At 51.5% G+C, this 16,298-nt stretch overlaps 7 protein-coding genes across 7 annotated transcripts; 4 read left to right on the top strand and 3 right to left on the bottom strand.

Annotated features, from left to right (window-relative positions):
- Positions 1-897: 897 nt before the first annotated feature.
- Positions 898-3,285, bottom strand: N7477_009483 (mitochondrial intermediate peptidase; the record flags this gene model as incomplete). Its single annotated transcript, XM_056971144.1, has 1 exon — positions 898-3,285. The coding sequence occupies one exon, from the start codon at positions 3,283-3,285 to the stop codon at positions 898-900; it is 2,388 nt and encodes a 795-aa protein (XP_056818123.1).
- A 217-nt stretch (positions 3,286-3,502) lies between these two features.
- Positions 3,503-4,432, top strand: N7477_009482 (MICOS complex subunit MIC26/MIC27; the record flags this gene model as incomplete). Its single annotated transcript, XM_056971143.1, has 3 exons — positions 3,503-3,529; positions 3,605-3,694; positions 3,776-4,432. 3 exons carry the CDS (start codon positions 3,503-3,505, stop codon positions 4,430-4,432), a joined length of 774 nt encoding a protein of 257 aa, XP_056818122.1.
- A 471-nt stretch (positions 4,433-4,903) lies between these two features.
- Positions 4,904-6,134, top strand: N7477_009481 (Gfo/Idh/MocA family protein; the record flags this gene model as incomplete). Its single annotated transcript, XM_056971142.1, has 3 exons — positions 4,904-4,942; positions 5,000-5,830; positions 5,883-6,134. The coding sequence occupies 3 exons, from the start codon at positions 4,904-4,906 to the stop codon at positions 6,132-6,134; spliced, it is 1,122 nt and encodes a 373-aa protein (XP_056818121.1).
- A 130-nt stretch (positions 6,135-6,264) lies between these two features.
- N7477_009480 (uncharacterized protein) lies at positions 6,265-7,447 on the bottom strand (the record flags this gene model as incomplete). Its single annotated transcript, XM_056971141.1, has 4 exons — positions 6,265-6,880; positions 6,927-7,069; positions 7,130-7,213; positions 7,274-7,447. 4 exons carry the CDS (start codon positions 7,445-7,447, stop codon positions 6,265-6,267), a joined length of 1,017 nt encoding a protein of 338 aa, XP_056818120.1.
- A 165-nt stretch (positions 7,448-7,612) lies between these two features.
- N7477_009479 (RNA methyltransferase) lies at positions 7,613-8,396 on the top strand (the record flags this gene model as incomplete). The annotated part of the gene is made up of 4 exons (XM_056971140.1): positions 7,613-7,692; positions 7,741-7,839; positions 7,893-8,185; positions 8,239-8,396. The coding sequence occupies 4 exons, from the start codon at positions 7,613-7,615 to the stop codon at positions 8,394-8,396; spliced, it is 630 nt and encodes a 209-aa protein (XP_056818119.1).
- A 499-nt stretch (positions 8,397-8,895) lies between these two features.
- Positions 8,896-12,259, top strand: N7477_009478 (DUF3591 domain-containing protein; the record flags this gene model as incomplete). The annotated part of the gene is made up of 2 exons (XM_056971139.1): positions 8,896-9,112; positions 9,135-12,259. The coding sequence occupies 2 exons, from the start codon at positions 8,896-8,898 to the stop codon at positions 12,257-12,259; spliced, it is 3,342 nt and encodes a 1,113-aa protein (XP_056818118.1).
- A 512-nt stretch (positions 12,260-12,771) lies between these two features.
- N7477_009477 (serine/threonine-protein kinase) lies at positions 12,772-15,841 on the bottom strand (the record flags this gene model as incomplete). The annotated part of the gene is made up of 6 exons (XM_056971138.1): positions 12,772-13,542; positions 13,596-13,658; positions 13,718-14,368; positions 14,418-14,525; positions 14,581-15,496; positions 15,597-15,841. The coding sequence occupies 6 exons, from the start codon at positions 15,839-15,841 to the stop codon at positions 12,772-12,774; spliced, it is 2,754 nt and encodes a 917-aa protein (XP_056818117.1).
- Between the last annotated feature and the right edge of the window lie 457 nt (positions 15,842-16,298).

Below are 16,298 nucleotides of genomic sequence, written 5' to 3'. Positions count from 1 at the left end.
ATGAAGGAGAACAGTTCACACATGAATCGTCCGTGTACTCAGGATCTCGATAGTCCGACGGGAGAATTCTCAAGTACTGATGTCTCTTTTGTGCCTTGTATTATTGTTAGCTCGAATGCGACATTTTGTTGAACCCTGGAATGACGGGAAACCCACGCCTTGGCAACATCAACCCCTTCCGAGGTATAAGAGAATCTGAAGAGAAGCTTGTGATAGAATGATATCTGTAATTGAAAAAGCTTTGACGCATGCCAAGGGAGACAGGTTTGGTGCCAGGTGATGTAAACGCGAACCTCGCACACCAAGCAGGAACACTAGGTAGCCTACAACGCGAACCCTGGAATCACTTACTTTTAGGACCAAATGTAGGCGGCTTCGGAAGCTTGAGAATGCTATCAGGAGCCCCCGCCTAGTCCCCGCTAGACCATGGACATCCCCTCAGGAGTGCTACGACAGCCAGCCACCATGCAGCCAGTGCATAGTGGCGCGCGAACGATTAGGGCAGATGTCTTACCAAGCGAGCCGGTCTCCGCTTCCAGAGTTCGTCCAGATCTCATGATTTCATAAATGTAAATGGCTTGAATGTTTTTCAATGAACGGATCCATTACAGTATGATTATAGATTGAAAAATGCAGTCTAATCGCGCTCAGACGCGAAAGAAAATGAGACATTCTGCGTTGCTTTGCGCCAACCCTACGGGGGTGGCTTCACAGCGTCTGAGACAAATCCTCATGTGCACATTGGCAAGCTTTGCCGGCCTTGCGGTTGTCAAGATACGGGCTATACCTTGGGATTTGCCAGCACTGTAGGTAGTGTGCCAGGGGCTGAACCCCAGACTGCGATTTATAGCTAATGTGTTGGATATCATTTAATATTACAAGGGGCTTCTCCTTGTCTTATCCGGAGATGCCGTCGCGTCCCAGGCCCCAACGACCGACCTCGCGCATGGCTTCATCGCCACCTTCCACCAATCGACCGTTGGTATTCGAGGGGTTCTTATCCCCTAGAACGCCTGCCACGCATTGCCAGCCATTGCGTCCACCGCCCCAGCGTAGGACCTCGTTCTTGTAGCGTTCGCCGGCGGCTCGGTCCACGGCCGACTTGCCTGAATCGAACACGTCTTGCCAAAGCTTGTTGGCGATCGCGCGATCGAAGATGTAGCTGTAGTATGTAGCCCCATAGCCGTACAAGTGTCCAAAAAACCCTTGCCATGAGGTCCGCGGGCGGACATTGTCCGGATCAGGCAAGCTGGAATATTGGGAGAAGACCTTGTGGTAGATTTCGGTAGTATCCACGCCCTTGATCGCATCATCACACGGGATAGCGTGGTAGGCTTGATCGACGAGAGCCATGAGAATCTGGGCCTCATTTTCAACAGCACCGTAGATGGAACCGTGCGCATTTCGATCCATCTCCATGCTGCGCATCATGCTTTCGGAGAGGGGCTCCCCGGTTTGCCAATGTCGGGCATAGAGGGAGAGCACCTCAGGGGCAGTGGCAAAGCTCTCCATGAGCACAGAGGGAAGCTCGGCAAAATCTGTCGCGCAACGCGTTCCAGAGATGGATTGGAGAGGGGTCTGACCTAGAATGGAGTGCACCGCGTGGCCCATCTCGTGGAACAAGGTACGCACGCTCTGTTCACTCAAGAGGGTTGGACGGCCCGAGCCGTTCGAACTCGGTTCCTGGAAATCACAAACGAGTGCGATCGTTGGCAATTGACGCAGAGTCTTCGTGCGCGGATCCACCGCGGTCGCCATGCCATCGTTCGGGTGCGCCGACTGGTCCATCGAGGCACATTCAGTAATCTCATCGGCCAAAATCTCGCGTGAGCAGCGCAGAGTGAAATGAGCCGGGTTGGGGTGCTTTTCCGGTCGTGAGAAGAGATCACAGTAAACCACAGCAATATGCTGCTCATTCTCATCCACCACGTCCAGGCGACGCACATCTGAGTGCCAAGTCTCACCAGGAGTCGTTTCTTGAGGTACAAGACGCACACCGTACAGACGATCAAATAACCGTGAAAGACCTTGCATAACAGTCCCCAAGGAGAAGAACTCGGGAACAGCGCTCAACTCACGAGAACGACGGGCCTGGGAATACTCCAGCACGCGCTTATGAACATAATAGGCGTGATCCCAGGGTTGAAGCGCCGAGCTGCCCTTCATTTGCTGCAATTGGGCGAGCTCTTCACTCACAGGTCCTCGATTGCTTGAAATGAGCGAGGTCAAGAAATTCGATACCGATTCCGGTGTCTTGGCCATCTTGTCGCTCAGTGTCATGTGAGCAAAGCTATTGAAGCCAGACAGCTTTGCCAATTCAGATCGCTTCATCAAAAGCTTCTCGAGGCGGTGGATCTGGCGCGAGCTCGATGTCCTACTAGCAAGATACACTTCTTTTCGGACCGACTCCTCCCGTACAGATCGAAGCACCAGACGGGGAATGATACCCATGGTGGGCACTGGTGCTTTGTTATTCCATCTCTTTATTTTCTGGACCACCATTGGGTCTAACCCCTGGAGGCTGTTCGCGTTGAAGACCAACTGGGACTTAGCCGGCTCGGCACCGTTGAAGAAGTTGGAACCAACTTGGCTAATGTCGTTCGAAAGGTTCACAAATCGTTGTCTCTCGTTTGTCGGCATATGGATCGCAGAGTTTGTAAAGTCTTTCATGAGAATCTCCGCCACGATCATCTCCGCCTCGGTCCAGGACGATGTGATTTCAGGGTTGGCCATGGCCTTGACGAGTTGCTCGTGAAGGCCTGTAGTTGTATTCAAAACGTTCATATACTCGAACATGAGTGCGTACGCCTGCGTTGCAGCTTCTTGAATCTTTGGATCGGGATGTATCGTCCGAATGAAATCCGAAAGGTCAATCACGCGACAGAGAAGATCACTGAGCCTGTCCAAATTCCTTGCCAATCCCCGATATTCATCTAGAGTGGAAGCTGCAAGGACCTTGGCCACAATCGCCTGACATTTTTGCAGCGACACATTAGCGAAAGTCCTAAAGCCATCTGGGCTGGTCAAGTATTGATTCTGAACCAACCCGGCACGCTTTGGGACTGCAGAGCTGCGCGGATGCGAGAACTCTTTCCAGAATGGCTGAGAGTCGAAAACACGTCGTAAGGTATCATCGTCGGCGTTCTTCTTCGGTGCGACATTGTCTGCGGGGACATAGTCGACATGAGCTCGGGGAGCAGGGCATGCGGCGCTCTCGAAAGTTCGTGACTGTAGCTGCAAACACTTGCGGCAAGTCCACGGCCGCCGCCCGAGAGGGCGTAGCATTATAGGGAGGGTATAGAGCAAGAAAATCAAAGATTCCTCAAAAAGCCAACACGCAAAAGGAACCCCGGGGCAAGAAACGTGGAGAGAGAAGGAGACGGGCAATGACGGAGTTTTCATGCGTTTCCGCCGAGCCGAATAATTCCCGTCTTGGCTTGAACCCGACTTTGCTTCATCCTCAATCAACTCCCTCCTGCTTCCTCCACCCCACAACCCCAGGATGTCGTTCCGGCCGATGTTGAACCAAGTATGCTTCCTTGTCTCCAGTGGCGCGAGCTTCCGATCCCATTGACGTGTCAATCACGTACTAACTCGTCCCTAGCGGGCTGTGGCTCCGATCGCAGCCACTCTCCTCGCTGGAAGCATGGCTCTGTACCCGAAGCAGACGGCCTTTGCTGAGGAGCCTCGCCAGGTTAGATAATCCAATTGATTCTGATGCTACTGCAACGCGATAAGAAATCCGATCTGACACATGACTGCTTGCCCAAAACAGAGGAAACCCATTTACGACGACTTCCCATCTGACATCCCCGAAGTCTCCAAGCCCACGCCCGCCGCCGCGCCCGAGCCCGAGACCCCGGCTCCCCAGAACCAGACTATTTCCCTGGCGCCCTTGCAAACGAAGCCCTCTTCGCCGACTCCGACAGACATCTTGACCGCTCAGATCCGGCAAGCCCGTCTCTTCCTCTACTCAAACTCCCTTGCCGCGGAGAATGGCTTCAATGACTTCCTGTCCCGAGCCCTGCACATCGAAAACGCCTTCACCAACACTGTTGCGTCTCTCGCTCCTTCTCCCGAGTCTGGTGAGCGCCTCACCCCCGGCGGTATCTACGTCGTCGTTGCCGCCATGGCCGGCTCCATTGTGTCTCGCAACCGCGGCATCATCCTTCGCACCCTGTCCCCTCTCGCTTTCGGTACCGTCGCTGCCTGGACTCTCCTGCCCGTGACTATGCGGAATGTCTCCGATTTGGCTTGGGAGTATGAGAAGCGATTCCCCGCTGTTGCGAACCAGCACTTAGCCGCTCGGGAGCGTGCGGAGCACATCTGGCATACAGGCATTGCGCACAGCGCTATGGGTCGTCAGATGATGGAGGATAAGATCGGTGAGGCTCGCAAGAAGCTCGAGCAGCTGGTCAGCAAGGGTCACTAGAACGGCTTTGGTTTGATATCGTCTGTTACTACCCGTGGTTAGGGGTGTTCATTTGTTGCATATGTACGTTTAGAACTCGTAGATCCGAAGTATAACCCGGCTATCCCCTTTGTTTGACCAAAGTCTTCATGAAATGTGCAATGCCCCCGTAGAGTAAGGTCTGGCTTTGCTCCCAAGTAAATGCAGTACCCACGCCACTACCAGTCAGATCAGGGCGTTTTGGGCTATTCAGGTGCTTCGATATGAGAGAACGCACTTCTCAGGAGTTTCTTCTTCTTCATGGCGAAATAGCTCGTGGCCTGGTACGAGCATGCGCCCCACATCGGCGACCTCAGATAGCATGACGAAACCGAGCCCAAACCAAGTTTACTTCAACGCGCACACAGATTTAAGCTTGACAGCCATCTCCTTGATCAATCCACGAATAATTCAATAACGATAAAGCGTCAGCCTCGCAAAAAGCTTCAAAAGATGACTCAAACATTAAAATTGGGCATCATTGGTGCGGGGGTATGCCACTTCACCTATCGAGCTATTCGAACAGGCTAACAGCATGATATGATGTAGGAAGTCTTTCAGGTGTGCCACGGTCCATGCCTGTTACTCCTCGCACATCTCTTCAAAATCGAATCTATTTGTGACTTGTCCGCGAAAACAGTAGATCACTGTGCCACCAAGTTCCACATCCCGCACAAGACCACCAAGCCCCAGGAGGTCATCGACAACCCCAATGTCGACGTGGTCTTCATCCTAACCTCCGATGAGAGCCATGCTCCACTAGCTTGTGCCAGTCTGCAAGCCGGAAAGCACGTCTTTATCGAGAAGCCAGTGACGCTCTCCCTGCCATCTTTGGATGCAGTGATTGATGCCGAGAAGAACGCTCCCAATGGTGCTCGCGTCTTCGTTGGGTATATGCGTCGCTATGCACCAAGTTTCTTGGAAGCTTTCAAGAGAGAGATTGCGACGATTCCCAAAATTCTCTACGCTCGCGTCCGCGACTTCAGCGGTCCAAACACGAGCTTCGTTAACCAGAGTGGTACATTCCAAGCCAAGAACTCCGACTACCCACCTGAAGCCTCGGGGGAACGAGACGCTCGTCTCAATGCCCTTTTTGCCGAGGCCTTCCCTAATGAGACTATCACCGAGGAGAAACAAAAATATTGTCGCTTCCTGGGCAGTCTGGGGTCACACGATATCTCGCTCATGCGCGAAGTCCTTGGATTTCCTCAAGATGTGGCGGCTGTGTCCGTCAATGACCCATTCTATACCGCCATGATGACTTTCCGTAACGCAGATGGCTCCACTTTCTCGACAACCTACGAGAGCGGTATTGATGAGGTTCCAATGTTCGATGCGCACATGGCTGTCTATGGTGCTAAGAAGAGGGTCATCATCAAGGTATGCAACCCCGGTTCCCCTCAATTTTGACATTTTGCTGAACTCCTTGCAGTATGATAGTCCATATGTCAAGGGACTACCGATCTATGTGGAGGTTGATGAGGTGAATGAGCGAGGCGAGGCTCAGCACCGCCGGGTGCTATCTTCGTATGAGGATGCGTATACGGCTGAGCTCCAAGAGCTATATGAAGCCTTGGTCAATGGCAAGCCCATTAAATCGACGGTTTCTGATGCCAAGCAGGATTTGCAGATCTATGACATGATGTATAGTCGGTATGCCCAACAAGTCGGAGGCAACCAATGAACAAATCAACATGAGCTTTTCACATAGACAGAAAGCCAAAGCGGTCAATATATTTGAAGGAATTCCAGTTGATATATTGTTTGCAACTCGTCGTTCTCTACATGAAATTTGGCTAGGCGGATCATGCGAATTATTCCTCATGCGTTGGCCCTGGTGCACCTTCATTTGCTTCTGAGGCGGGGACTGCGGTCTTCAAATCAGCTGGCGAGACCCCAGCCTTGGGCGGCGGAGGGAGCGGTGTACCCTTCCGTGACGGCGTATAATCGTGCTCCTTACTCTTCATCTCTCCCTCGGCAAAATAATCATCAAATGCCCTGTTGGGTGACATACCGGCCCGCGCCCTCGCTGAACGGCGGCTTGCTGGTGAGCGGCTGTCCCCGGGAGACGTCACTCTGGTTTGTGAGGCGAGCGGTGGAGGAGCGACCATATTCGCAGGTACTAAGAAGTCTCCAGGCGCTCCGATATCATGAGCACCTGGGAAACCTGCGGCAGAGCCATCTTCACGCGTTTCAAAGACGACCTCGCCAGGTCCTTCCACCTCTTCACCTAGACCCACAGGAAGTCGATGCAGAGCACCGTAGCCTAGCTCCGCACCAACGGCGCCCTCACCACCCCAGCCTCGAGTAGGTACAAGTTCGACTTCACGCACAACGTCAAACTCGCTGTTGTAAACCCACAAGACTAAAGTGCGGTTGAGGTGGTCTTCCACCAGCTCTCCAAGGGCCGATTCCCCGCGTAATGTCCCACTTGGTGTTCCAATAATATAATCTGAATGCGGAAGCAGTCCTGCACGGTAGGCTGGACTTAAGAGGTGAAGGAATCCCGAGGACATGCCAGATGTGCTGTGTAGATGAAAGGGGGGCAAGCTGGAGTGCGACGCCGAGGGACGGGTTGGTCGTGGGTACGGGGACGCTGACGGTATGCGTTCGTTGGCCCTGCAGAACTCATACTTTAGACGGCTTTCTCATATTGAAACCCCTATGAGCATTCCTTACCTTCGCGCTCCAGACTTCCAGGGTCACGCTCGAGCCGGCGCAATTCTGGACTTCCGTCGCAAAGAGCTTCGGGTCCGGATCTTCCTGCGTAATGTATTAGCAAAGCTATTGGGGGTAAATCAAGGCCCAGGCTTGTAATTTTACAATTGTATGGCCATTGATTCCAACAATAAAATCAAACCATGGCTCCAAGGGGATCTCGGCGTCTTTGTTGCGGAGGACTTGGAAACCAAAGGCAGTATCGTTCGGTCCGCTCCGAGACTGCTGAATGGGTTCACCATCCAAGCGGCTCATAAATCGATTTAGTGCGCCGAACATTGTGACGAACGATCAAGTTCTGGCGACAGATGTAAGAAGGTGGGATGTTGTTGACCTCGAACTCCAAGCATGCGAGCTGGCCACATAGGTGCAAACACAACAAACATTTATCGCATTTATCACTTATCGAAGACTTGCGATTTACATCACACCTGCATAGTCGACATGATGGCAGACTCGGAGGAAGCGCCTCCAGAAGTGCACCATTATGAAGATATTCAGGAAGTCCCGTGGGATATCCAAAAGTAAGAGCATTCGAAGATCTCACCAGCCGGAACTGACTTGTTCTCTAGTTACTGGAACCAGCGTCACCGCATCTTCTCCAAGTATGATGAGGGAGTATGGCTGACAGACGATGCCTGGTTTGGGGTCACTGCGGAACCTGTCGCCAAGTCAGTCAAATTCTCTTCCATTTCCTAGGTCATTTAGCTTACTCTTTGAACAGCAAAATAGCAAAACACATGGCAGAGGCGGCGCCGACTGGGCGCAGCATTTTGATTGATGCCTTTGCAGGCGCTGGTGGGAACAGTATCGCTTTCGCATTGACAGGCAAATGGAAAAGAGTATATGCGATTGAGAAGAACCCGGCTGTTCTACAATGCGCCAAGCACAATGCTAAGATTTATGGCGTCGACAAGCAAATCACTTGGTTTGAGGGTGATTGCTTCGAAATTCTCAAAAATCAACTCAAAGACTTGGCCCCTTACAGTGTCATTTTTGCCAGTCCTCCCTGGGGTGGTAAGTGTCCTTCATTTCATGGGAAGAAGATGACGCTGACCCAGTTATAACAGGTCCCGGATACAGATCTGATGAAGTGTTCAATCTCCGCACCATGGAACCATACTCTTTAGAAACACTTTACAAGGAGTTTTCGGTCTTCACTCCCCATATGGCTCTTTTCCTTCCTGAGAACATCGGACGTGAAACAGCTGGCAAAGTTTGTTCCTGATGGTAGAAAGGCAATGGTGATGCACTATTGCATGGAAGGTCACAGCAAAGCGCTATGCATTTACTACGGTGATCTTAATGTACAATAACGTCTTATTTATTTCTTGTTTCTGAGCGATTGAAATTCTATGTACTCTACTGCCTAATCCCTTTATACGACTAGCTGTGGTATACTTCGTTGTCTTCACAGCATGAAGCTGATTGCCCAATCAGGCTAGCGTGTCGGTGCCTTTTCCGCCATCTCGCGCAACGCTCTTCCCTCCAACAACTCTCGAATCACTTTCGCCCTACACACGCTCTCTTTCCCGATCTCGACTGGGCGGTCTCTATTTTGCAATCGGTGGACAGCACAGCAAATATCAAATGAGTGCCTCTTGACCGCATTATTTGCCTGCCTGGCCTGCGCCCGCTTCCGTCTGGCCTGTTCAGACCGACTCTCGGTATAGCCCTTGGTCTCATTCACGCCCTCCTTCATTTCATTCATCGTGTCTCCCTTCAAAATGCCCCATGCTACCCAGAATTCGGCCTCCGAGGCCCCGCCGGATGACGCATTCGAAAATGTGATGCGACAGTTGAACAACTACGAAGACGGTGGCCCGCAGTTCGATTTCTTGTCGCGTGACTTAGAAGTGGGAGAGAAGGCAGACGATGCGGTCGACTACGAAGATTTCGATGACGACGAACTCCCGGAAGAAGAAGCTGCTCCCATCTCGACGCGTCTTCCGCCTACAGGCGACAGCGAGGATCCTTTCGCAAACCTTCAAGACGATGACGACGCTGGACTCTTTGGGGATGGGAGGAGACTTTGGAGACGCCGATATCTTTGGTGATCATGGCGAGGGAGTACAGACTCAGGAAGATAACCTAGATGATCTTTTCGGCGAAGGCGCTGCGTCTCCTGCTGGTCAGGCTGATGAGATGCATGGTCTTTTCGAAGATGAGGAACCTTCATTGACAGATCAGCCGGTTGAGCTACCGCCCATTCCTCCGGGCCCAGAGCCTCTAGCAGAACAGATGGTTCTCGACGACAGCGAGATCTTGGATGATGCCAGTGTCAAGTCCGAGGAGATGGATCCTGCAACCCTCCGTGCTTGGAAGCTCCAGCAGCAGTTGTTCGCGATGTCATCGATTGCTGGACCCGACACTCTACCCGCGCCGCCAGAAAACCACGAGGAGCTTCTCCATTCTCTGTTTCCCAGTTTCGACCGTGACACGCTACCGCGTTGGTTAGAGCTTATCCCACAGAAGAGGGCCTATTTCCTCGGAAAGCAACCCCTCAAAGTTCCGAAACCAGTCCTACCTACAAAAGTCAATATCGAATTGGCTCCTGATCAGGAACGCGTCTTCAGGACTGGCCAGCCGAACAAGCGTGGTCTGGACCATGAGTCTTTTGGTGTCGTCGTGATCACCGAGACCACCCAGCAAGAAGAAGAGGAACAGGAAGCGAAGGAAGATTTCGAAATGGGCGGTGCCGATACTGAAGATGTACTTCCAGGTGGCTTTACCATGCAAGACCTTCGTACCATCTGCGCAGACTGGGATGTCAAGGATGAGGATCCCTCCACTGAGAAGGAACAAAAGTCATCTGCACCGACCGAGTCTGCACCCTTTGAGGACGACCAAGATTGGATGTTTGATGAGGATCACCCATCCAAGAAGCGCAAGACTGGCCCATCTCCCATGGACGTCATTGGGCTAGCCCATCTGGATATACCGCTACTAGATGACCCCGAGCAAGCGATCACGCAAATAGCCAAGAAGGTTACGATCGATATGAACGACCCTCATCTTCTTGTCGAGGAGCTACGACCTGACGCAACTGTTCACAAGCCAAGACAGAATCTTCTTCGCTCCAGAGAAGACATGGACGTGAATGTTACTCGCCGACTCACACAGCGATACAACATTTCAAACGATACGGCATACGACATGCTAAAGCAGAACCATCAGAATAAGATTCGATCGACTCTTGGCAATGTCACCCTCGAGCACGCTTTGCCAGCTTTACGATTGCAGTGGCCATACTACAAGACAGAACTAGGAAAGACTGAGGCTAGATCTTTTCACCGTCCGGCCATGGCGTTCCGTGTTGGACAAACGTCTTGGTTCAAGAATTCTGCGCATATTAAGCGCAAGCATCAAAAGGGCAAAGATGCCAAGGCCCTATATGAGAACACAAAATCCCTGTCCATGGCCGACAACTCGAATGTGTTGCTCGTTGAATACTCCGAGGAAGCGCCTTTCGTTCTCTCAAACTTTGGCATGTGCAATCGTTTTATCAACTACTACCGACGAAAGAATCCCGATGATCCAACCCGCCCGAAGGCAGAGATTGGAGAAACAGCCGTCCTGCTTCCCCAGGACAAGAGTCCATTCTCTATTTTTGGTCATGTGGACCCTGGCGAGATCACCCCGGCAATATCCAACTCCATGTACAGAGCGCCCCTGTTCCCCCACCAAGCCAAAGGAAACGATTTCCTTGTCATTCGTAACAGCACTGGTTCTGGGGGTAGCAATTATTACATACGCAACATTGAAAACTTCTATGTTGCTGGACAGCAGTTCCCATCCGTCGACATCCCCGGTCCCCATTCGCGCAAAGTCACTACCGTTGCGAAGAATCGGATGAAGATGCTTGTGTACCGGCTGCTCAAGAAGAGTGCTGATGAAAGGCTCGCTATCAGTGACGTTACTGCCCACATCCCCGGTACCACTGATATGCAGAATCGACAAAAAGTCAAGGATTTCCTCCAACATGACAAGGATACCAAGTATTGGAAACCTTTGGATCCTGTCCTCCCAGATCAAGACACTATTCGCTCTTGGGTCCAACCTGAAGATGTCTGCTTGTTAGAATCGATGCAAGTTGGTCAACAACATCTCCACGACACTGGATTTGGAAATGATGCCGAGACCGGCGGGGACAATGAAGAGGATGAGGAAAGCGAGAGCTTTGAACAGCAGATGGCTCCTTGGAAGGCCACCCGCAACTTCCTGCTAGCATCACAGGGCAAGGCCATGCTGAAGCTTCACGGTGAAGGCGATCCTACCGGCCGTGGCGAAGGTTTCAGTTTCATCAAGACATCCATGAAGGGTGGATTCAAGGCCATCGGCGAGAGTGTGGAAGACAAGCTGGATGCCCAGCGTCTCAAGGAACTCGGCGGCCACAGCTACAATGTTGCCCGCCAACAGAAGTCATACGAGACATCTATCCGCCGAATTTGGGATGCGCAGAAGGCTAGTCTTTCATCCACCGTCGAGCACTCCGACCAGGAGAGCGACATCGACCAGGGCGAGGAAGAAGAATTCAACAAGCCCACCCCACGATCCGAAGCACCTACCCCGGCACCCAATAGACGCGGCGACGACGAAACAACCAGTCAGTACAGCCGCATGAGTTTCGCCAGTCAAAAAGGCAAGGTCTTGCGCATTACTCGTCAGTTCAAGGCTCCAAATGGAGAAATTCTGCAGAAAGAACAGCTTGTCTGGGACCCCCGCGTTATCAGACACTACATGCAGCATCGCCACCGCACGGAAGCCCTCACTACCAAGCTGGAATCTCTCCAACCAACCGGTGATCCCGAAGTGGACGCTCGCAACCGTAAGCTCATCGAAGCCGAGCTCAGCCGCCTGAATCGCAACAAAGAGCGTCGATTCGCTCGCGAGAAGCAGAAGGGTATTACTCGCCCTGGCGATTCTCCTGCTGATGGCAAACCGGCTGGTACTCAGCGCAAGTGCGCCAACTGTGGCCAAGTTGGACACATCAAGACGAATAAGAAGCTTTGTCCCTTGCTCAATGGTACGATGAAACCTGAAGATCGCGTGACGGATTCGGCTTTCTCGATGAGTGCACCTGTACTCTGACCTAGTCTGGCATGATGGATTTCAAGACCCCGCTCCATCTTTCATTTGATACCCCTGATCCCACTATATTTTTCCCATTGGGACTTCACATCGTTTTCCACGCCTTTCTCTACAAGCGTCATCGCAACGGTTCTAAAAGAATGAAACATGACTGGGGCGTTCACACTAGAGAAAATTATTGTTTTTGACTCAATTCTTATCTTTTAATTTGATGGCCAGCTTCGTCCTGGTGCCGTGTCAAGTTGAGCATCTCGTGCGGATTATTTCCATGGACATAGGAACTATTCGACTGTTGAATATGACAGAGAGTCACTGATTTAGTTCATGGTCATAAGTGGATCGTAAGAATAGGGTACAGAAGGATCATGTAATAACAGAACAGGTTTGTACAGTGGTGTCCTGCGAGACCAAGGACGTATATGAATAGTCAGGGTGGTGCTCCTCTGAAGACCAGTGAAGGATTGTCGTTAGGTCGCACCTGGCGGAGGAAAGCTCATTTTCTCGCAGCTGCCTTACGAAAAATACAGGTTACCCAACTGACCTCTCGCAAATGGCTGCCGTCCACGGTCAGTGCTCAGAGCCAGGGCTGGACTTTTCGGTCGTCGGTACGTATATCCGAGGAATGCGCCTTGCTTGCGAATCTCGAGCGCAGCTCGGCCAGCTTTTTTATCCCGAAGGATTTTGTCGCGAGGCCGTCTTTTCTCCTTCTTCTGGGCAAGCTCTGGCTGTCGTTGGTCGAACGGTTCTGCTTCCACGGGACCTGTATCCGGAACTGGGCGCTCCTCAGGAGCTAGAAGGTCTGGCGGATGACCTGGAGACTGACGGCCCTGAGGCAATGCAGTTGTACCGTCAGGGTTTGCTTTAAGGTCTTCATCACTTTCTGGTGCGTCACTGTCACCAGATGCTTCATCGATGTTGCCGGGCCCCTTCCAATCATCGAAGTACCGGCTATCCTCCCAGCCTTTGACACGGGGGACCAACGGTGGCTGGGTCAGATGAAGTTCGCTCCACCGCGTGCCTCTGAAGAAAGGATGAGCTTTGATGTCAGCGGCATCATTGGGATAAACATAGTAACTGGGGATGTTCATGTGCCGGGAATCCATCGAGTAAAGAAATTGAGCGGAGACTGGCCGGCCAGTCAAAACATTGTTTGCGTAGTATTTCTGAGAGCAGAGCCGAAATTCGCGTTCCTGTAAGATACGTGCCATGAGATCGATGGCGTCTGGAGATACCATCTTGTCCGTTGGCTTCTCTCTTGGGAACTGCAGAGTTTTATTGTGTTGCTGTAACAGATTGTCAGGTTCTACCGTAACATTCGAGATCTCGATCAACCTACTAAGATCTTGATCTTGGTGTCATGGCGAGTCTCGCATGCGAATGGTGTATAGCCGTACAAGCACTGCACAACTCGAGTTAGAGATTTATTCTGCAAGTTTGGACCTAACTATTAGCACTCACCTCGAATATAATGATACCCAGGCTCCACCAATCGCATCGCCCATCATACATCTCGCCTCGAATGACCTCTGGCGCCATGTACTGGCTAGTTCCAACCACGCTCTTTGCAAATCTGCGCCTGCCTCTACTGTTGCGCCAGTCCAAAACATCCGTCGAGGGGACTTGAGAGTTAGGTTGCTCCATTACCCCGTAAGAGCTCATCTCAGAAAATTCCCTTATCTCCGCGGCATGAGCTTGGTCTTCTGCATCGCCGATGACATCCACGCCGAGTTTCTCGATCAGGTAGTGGCGTTGGCTGTTGTAGTAAGTTTGATCATGAGCCCAATGGCCATTGAAGGCCAGACCAAAGTCAGATATCTTCAAGTGGCCAGATGCAGAGATCAGGAAGTTATCAGGCTTGATATCCCGATGGATCCACTGAAGTCGGTGGGCTTCTTCGATGCACAGAATCATTTCGGCGATGTAAAATCTGGTCCTATCTTCCCGAAGTATATCCTTGCGAATGAGCAAACCGAGGAAGTCTCCACCAAGCATGTAATCCATCACAAGATATAGATTAGTGCTATCCTGGAAACTTGTGATCAACGGAACAACCCAGCGTGACTTTGCTGCCGCAACGAGGAAGTCCCTCTCCGCTCGAATATGACCTTCCTGACAGTTGCGAATCATTTCAGACTTTCTGATCACCTTCATAGCGTACACTTCCTTCTTTTCTCCAGTCATGAATCTTCGCTACTGTTTTTGGCTCCATCCACCGCGGACCTGAGTACGCCATGAGACCTAGCTCTTGAAACAGATAGGCTACTTTCTGGTAGAACGTGATCTTCTGCGATTGGGACCCTGTCGCTCTTTTTATCTCGTACCAAGCGAACCACGCCAAAGCTACCTTTACCGAGGACTTTGATGACCTCGTAACCAGCAATTGATACAGCAGCCTCATCTCGAGAGCACCGCATCCTGGTTTTCAAAGCTCTGACTTGTCGCAAATGTTCATTCTCTTGTAGTGCCCAGTTTCGTCTGATCTGAACCTGCTCACCAGGTACAAGCTGAAAGGCAAAGATATATTGATCAAGTTCATGCTGGCGCTGCAAGCGTGGGTCTTGATTCTGGAAAATGGAGTTATAATAGAGCTCCAGATATATCTTGGCCACGGAGACGGCCTCCACCGTCTTGATCGAGGCTGTAATAGTTCGAGATGTGTTGCCCTGTGTGGTACTCACAGCAGCAACGTGGTCCGAGATTGAGGTAAAGTTGGGCGAGTCCGTGAACTTATCGGACGAGGGTGAAGGTTCTGCTGATTTTACTGGAGTAGGAGGAGTCGAACATCCCAATGGCGAGCCGTTGCTGCTGGGGGTTGTTGAAGGATCCGAGCTGTCATCAGCACCATCGCCGTGCTGCTTCATGAGCGTTTTCAATATAAGAGATCCAATGAAAGGTATACTGTGTCTCGAACGCAAGTGCGTACGACGAATGACTGTCGGCTGGCCAAATGGGGAAGAAACTCTCAGGGATAGTCGGTCGACCAGCTTCGTGTTCAATGGACATTGTGGCTCGTTCACATTGCCGCAAAGTTTTTCCACATCTTCAGAATCGCACGGTACGACAGATGCAACTCCTATCTCAGGGCGAGGCTTCTCCTGGGCGGGCTCCTGAGACTCGGGCAGCGCAATGACTGAGGATGTGATCTCGGGTGATGAGTTCTCTAGCAAGCATTCCACCAAAGAAATCTCGTTTCCATGTTCTACTATCGAAAGTGATGGGAGGCGTGGACTCTCGACGCTATGAGTGTCTTCGCATGAAACAGATTCGACGCTCGTTTTGTGACCTTGGATAGATCGTCAACGCCCGGGCATATCTGTCATGGAAGACACAGGCTTACTGTTCGAGGAGCCACCCAGCCCAAACAACAATAGAATTTTGGGATCCACTCCGTGTCAAGCGGATTCTCAGGCGATCTTTGCCAGCTGTAGAGCCGGGGTTGTGGTCAGATGCAGGACTATCTGATACTGTAGACTCCGCAGGACAAGGATCGAGTTTCCCTGCGGGCTTGTTCGTTTTGTTGGGAACCCAAAGACCGAAAACGCTTCGTCGACTGCGCTCTCTCTTCCCATAAGATGCTGTCATTGTAGGAGCTCCCCAAGAAGCGTCAAGGAACGGAGGTCATGTAGAGGGAGAACGTCCAAAGTTCGGTAACTTTGGTAAAGATAGGACGCGCGGATGCTTGGAATAAAGACCTGGAGAAAGTAGGTTTGATGATGAAGCTGGCGTAGGATCTTTACAAGAACAGAAAGCAAAAGGAGACTGTTTTCATACAAAGGCAAGTGCTATCGACGGCCCCCATATCAGGGCGACTGTAGAACAGCAATACTGGAACCATGGGAGAATAATGCTTGCTCCGTGATCGGGACGATTGGACCAAGTTCAAACTATAGTTAACGGTTCGGGCTCTATGCATTTGTCTTGAGTCAAGTGAGTTTAGTTTCCAACTTCTTTGAATTCGACATTGTGTATTAGTCTGCGGTTGACTATATTGGCTGATATGCAACAAGCATCGCTGACGGCCGGGTTTCCTTGATTCGAT

The sequence above is a fragment of the Penicillium maclennaniae genome (assembly GCF_028827695.1).
Source record: "Penicillium maclennaniae strain IBT 15551 chromosome Unknown utg000008l:1.0-3552695.0:1.0-3555053.0, whole genome shotgun sequence".
Classification (NCBI taxonomy): Eukaryota; Fungi; Ascomycota; class Eurotiomycetes; order Eurotiales; family Aspergillaceae; genus Penicillium; species Penicillium maclennaniae.
The sequence above is the reverse complement of the archived record's forward strand: the minus strand, read 5'-3'. Positions and strand labels throughout refer to the sequence as shown.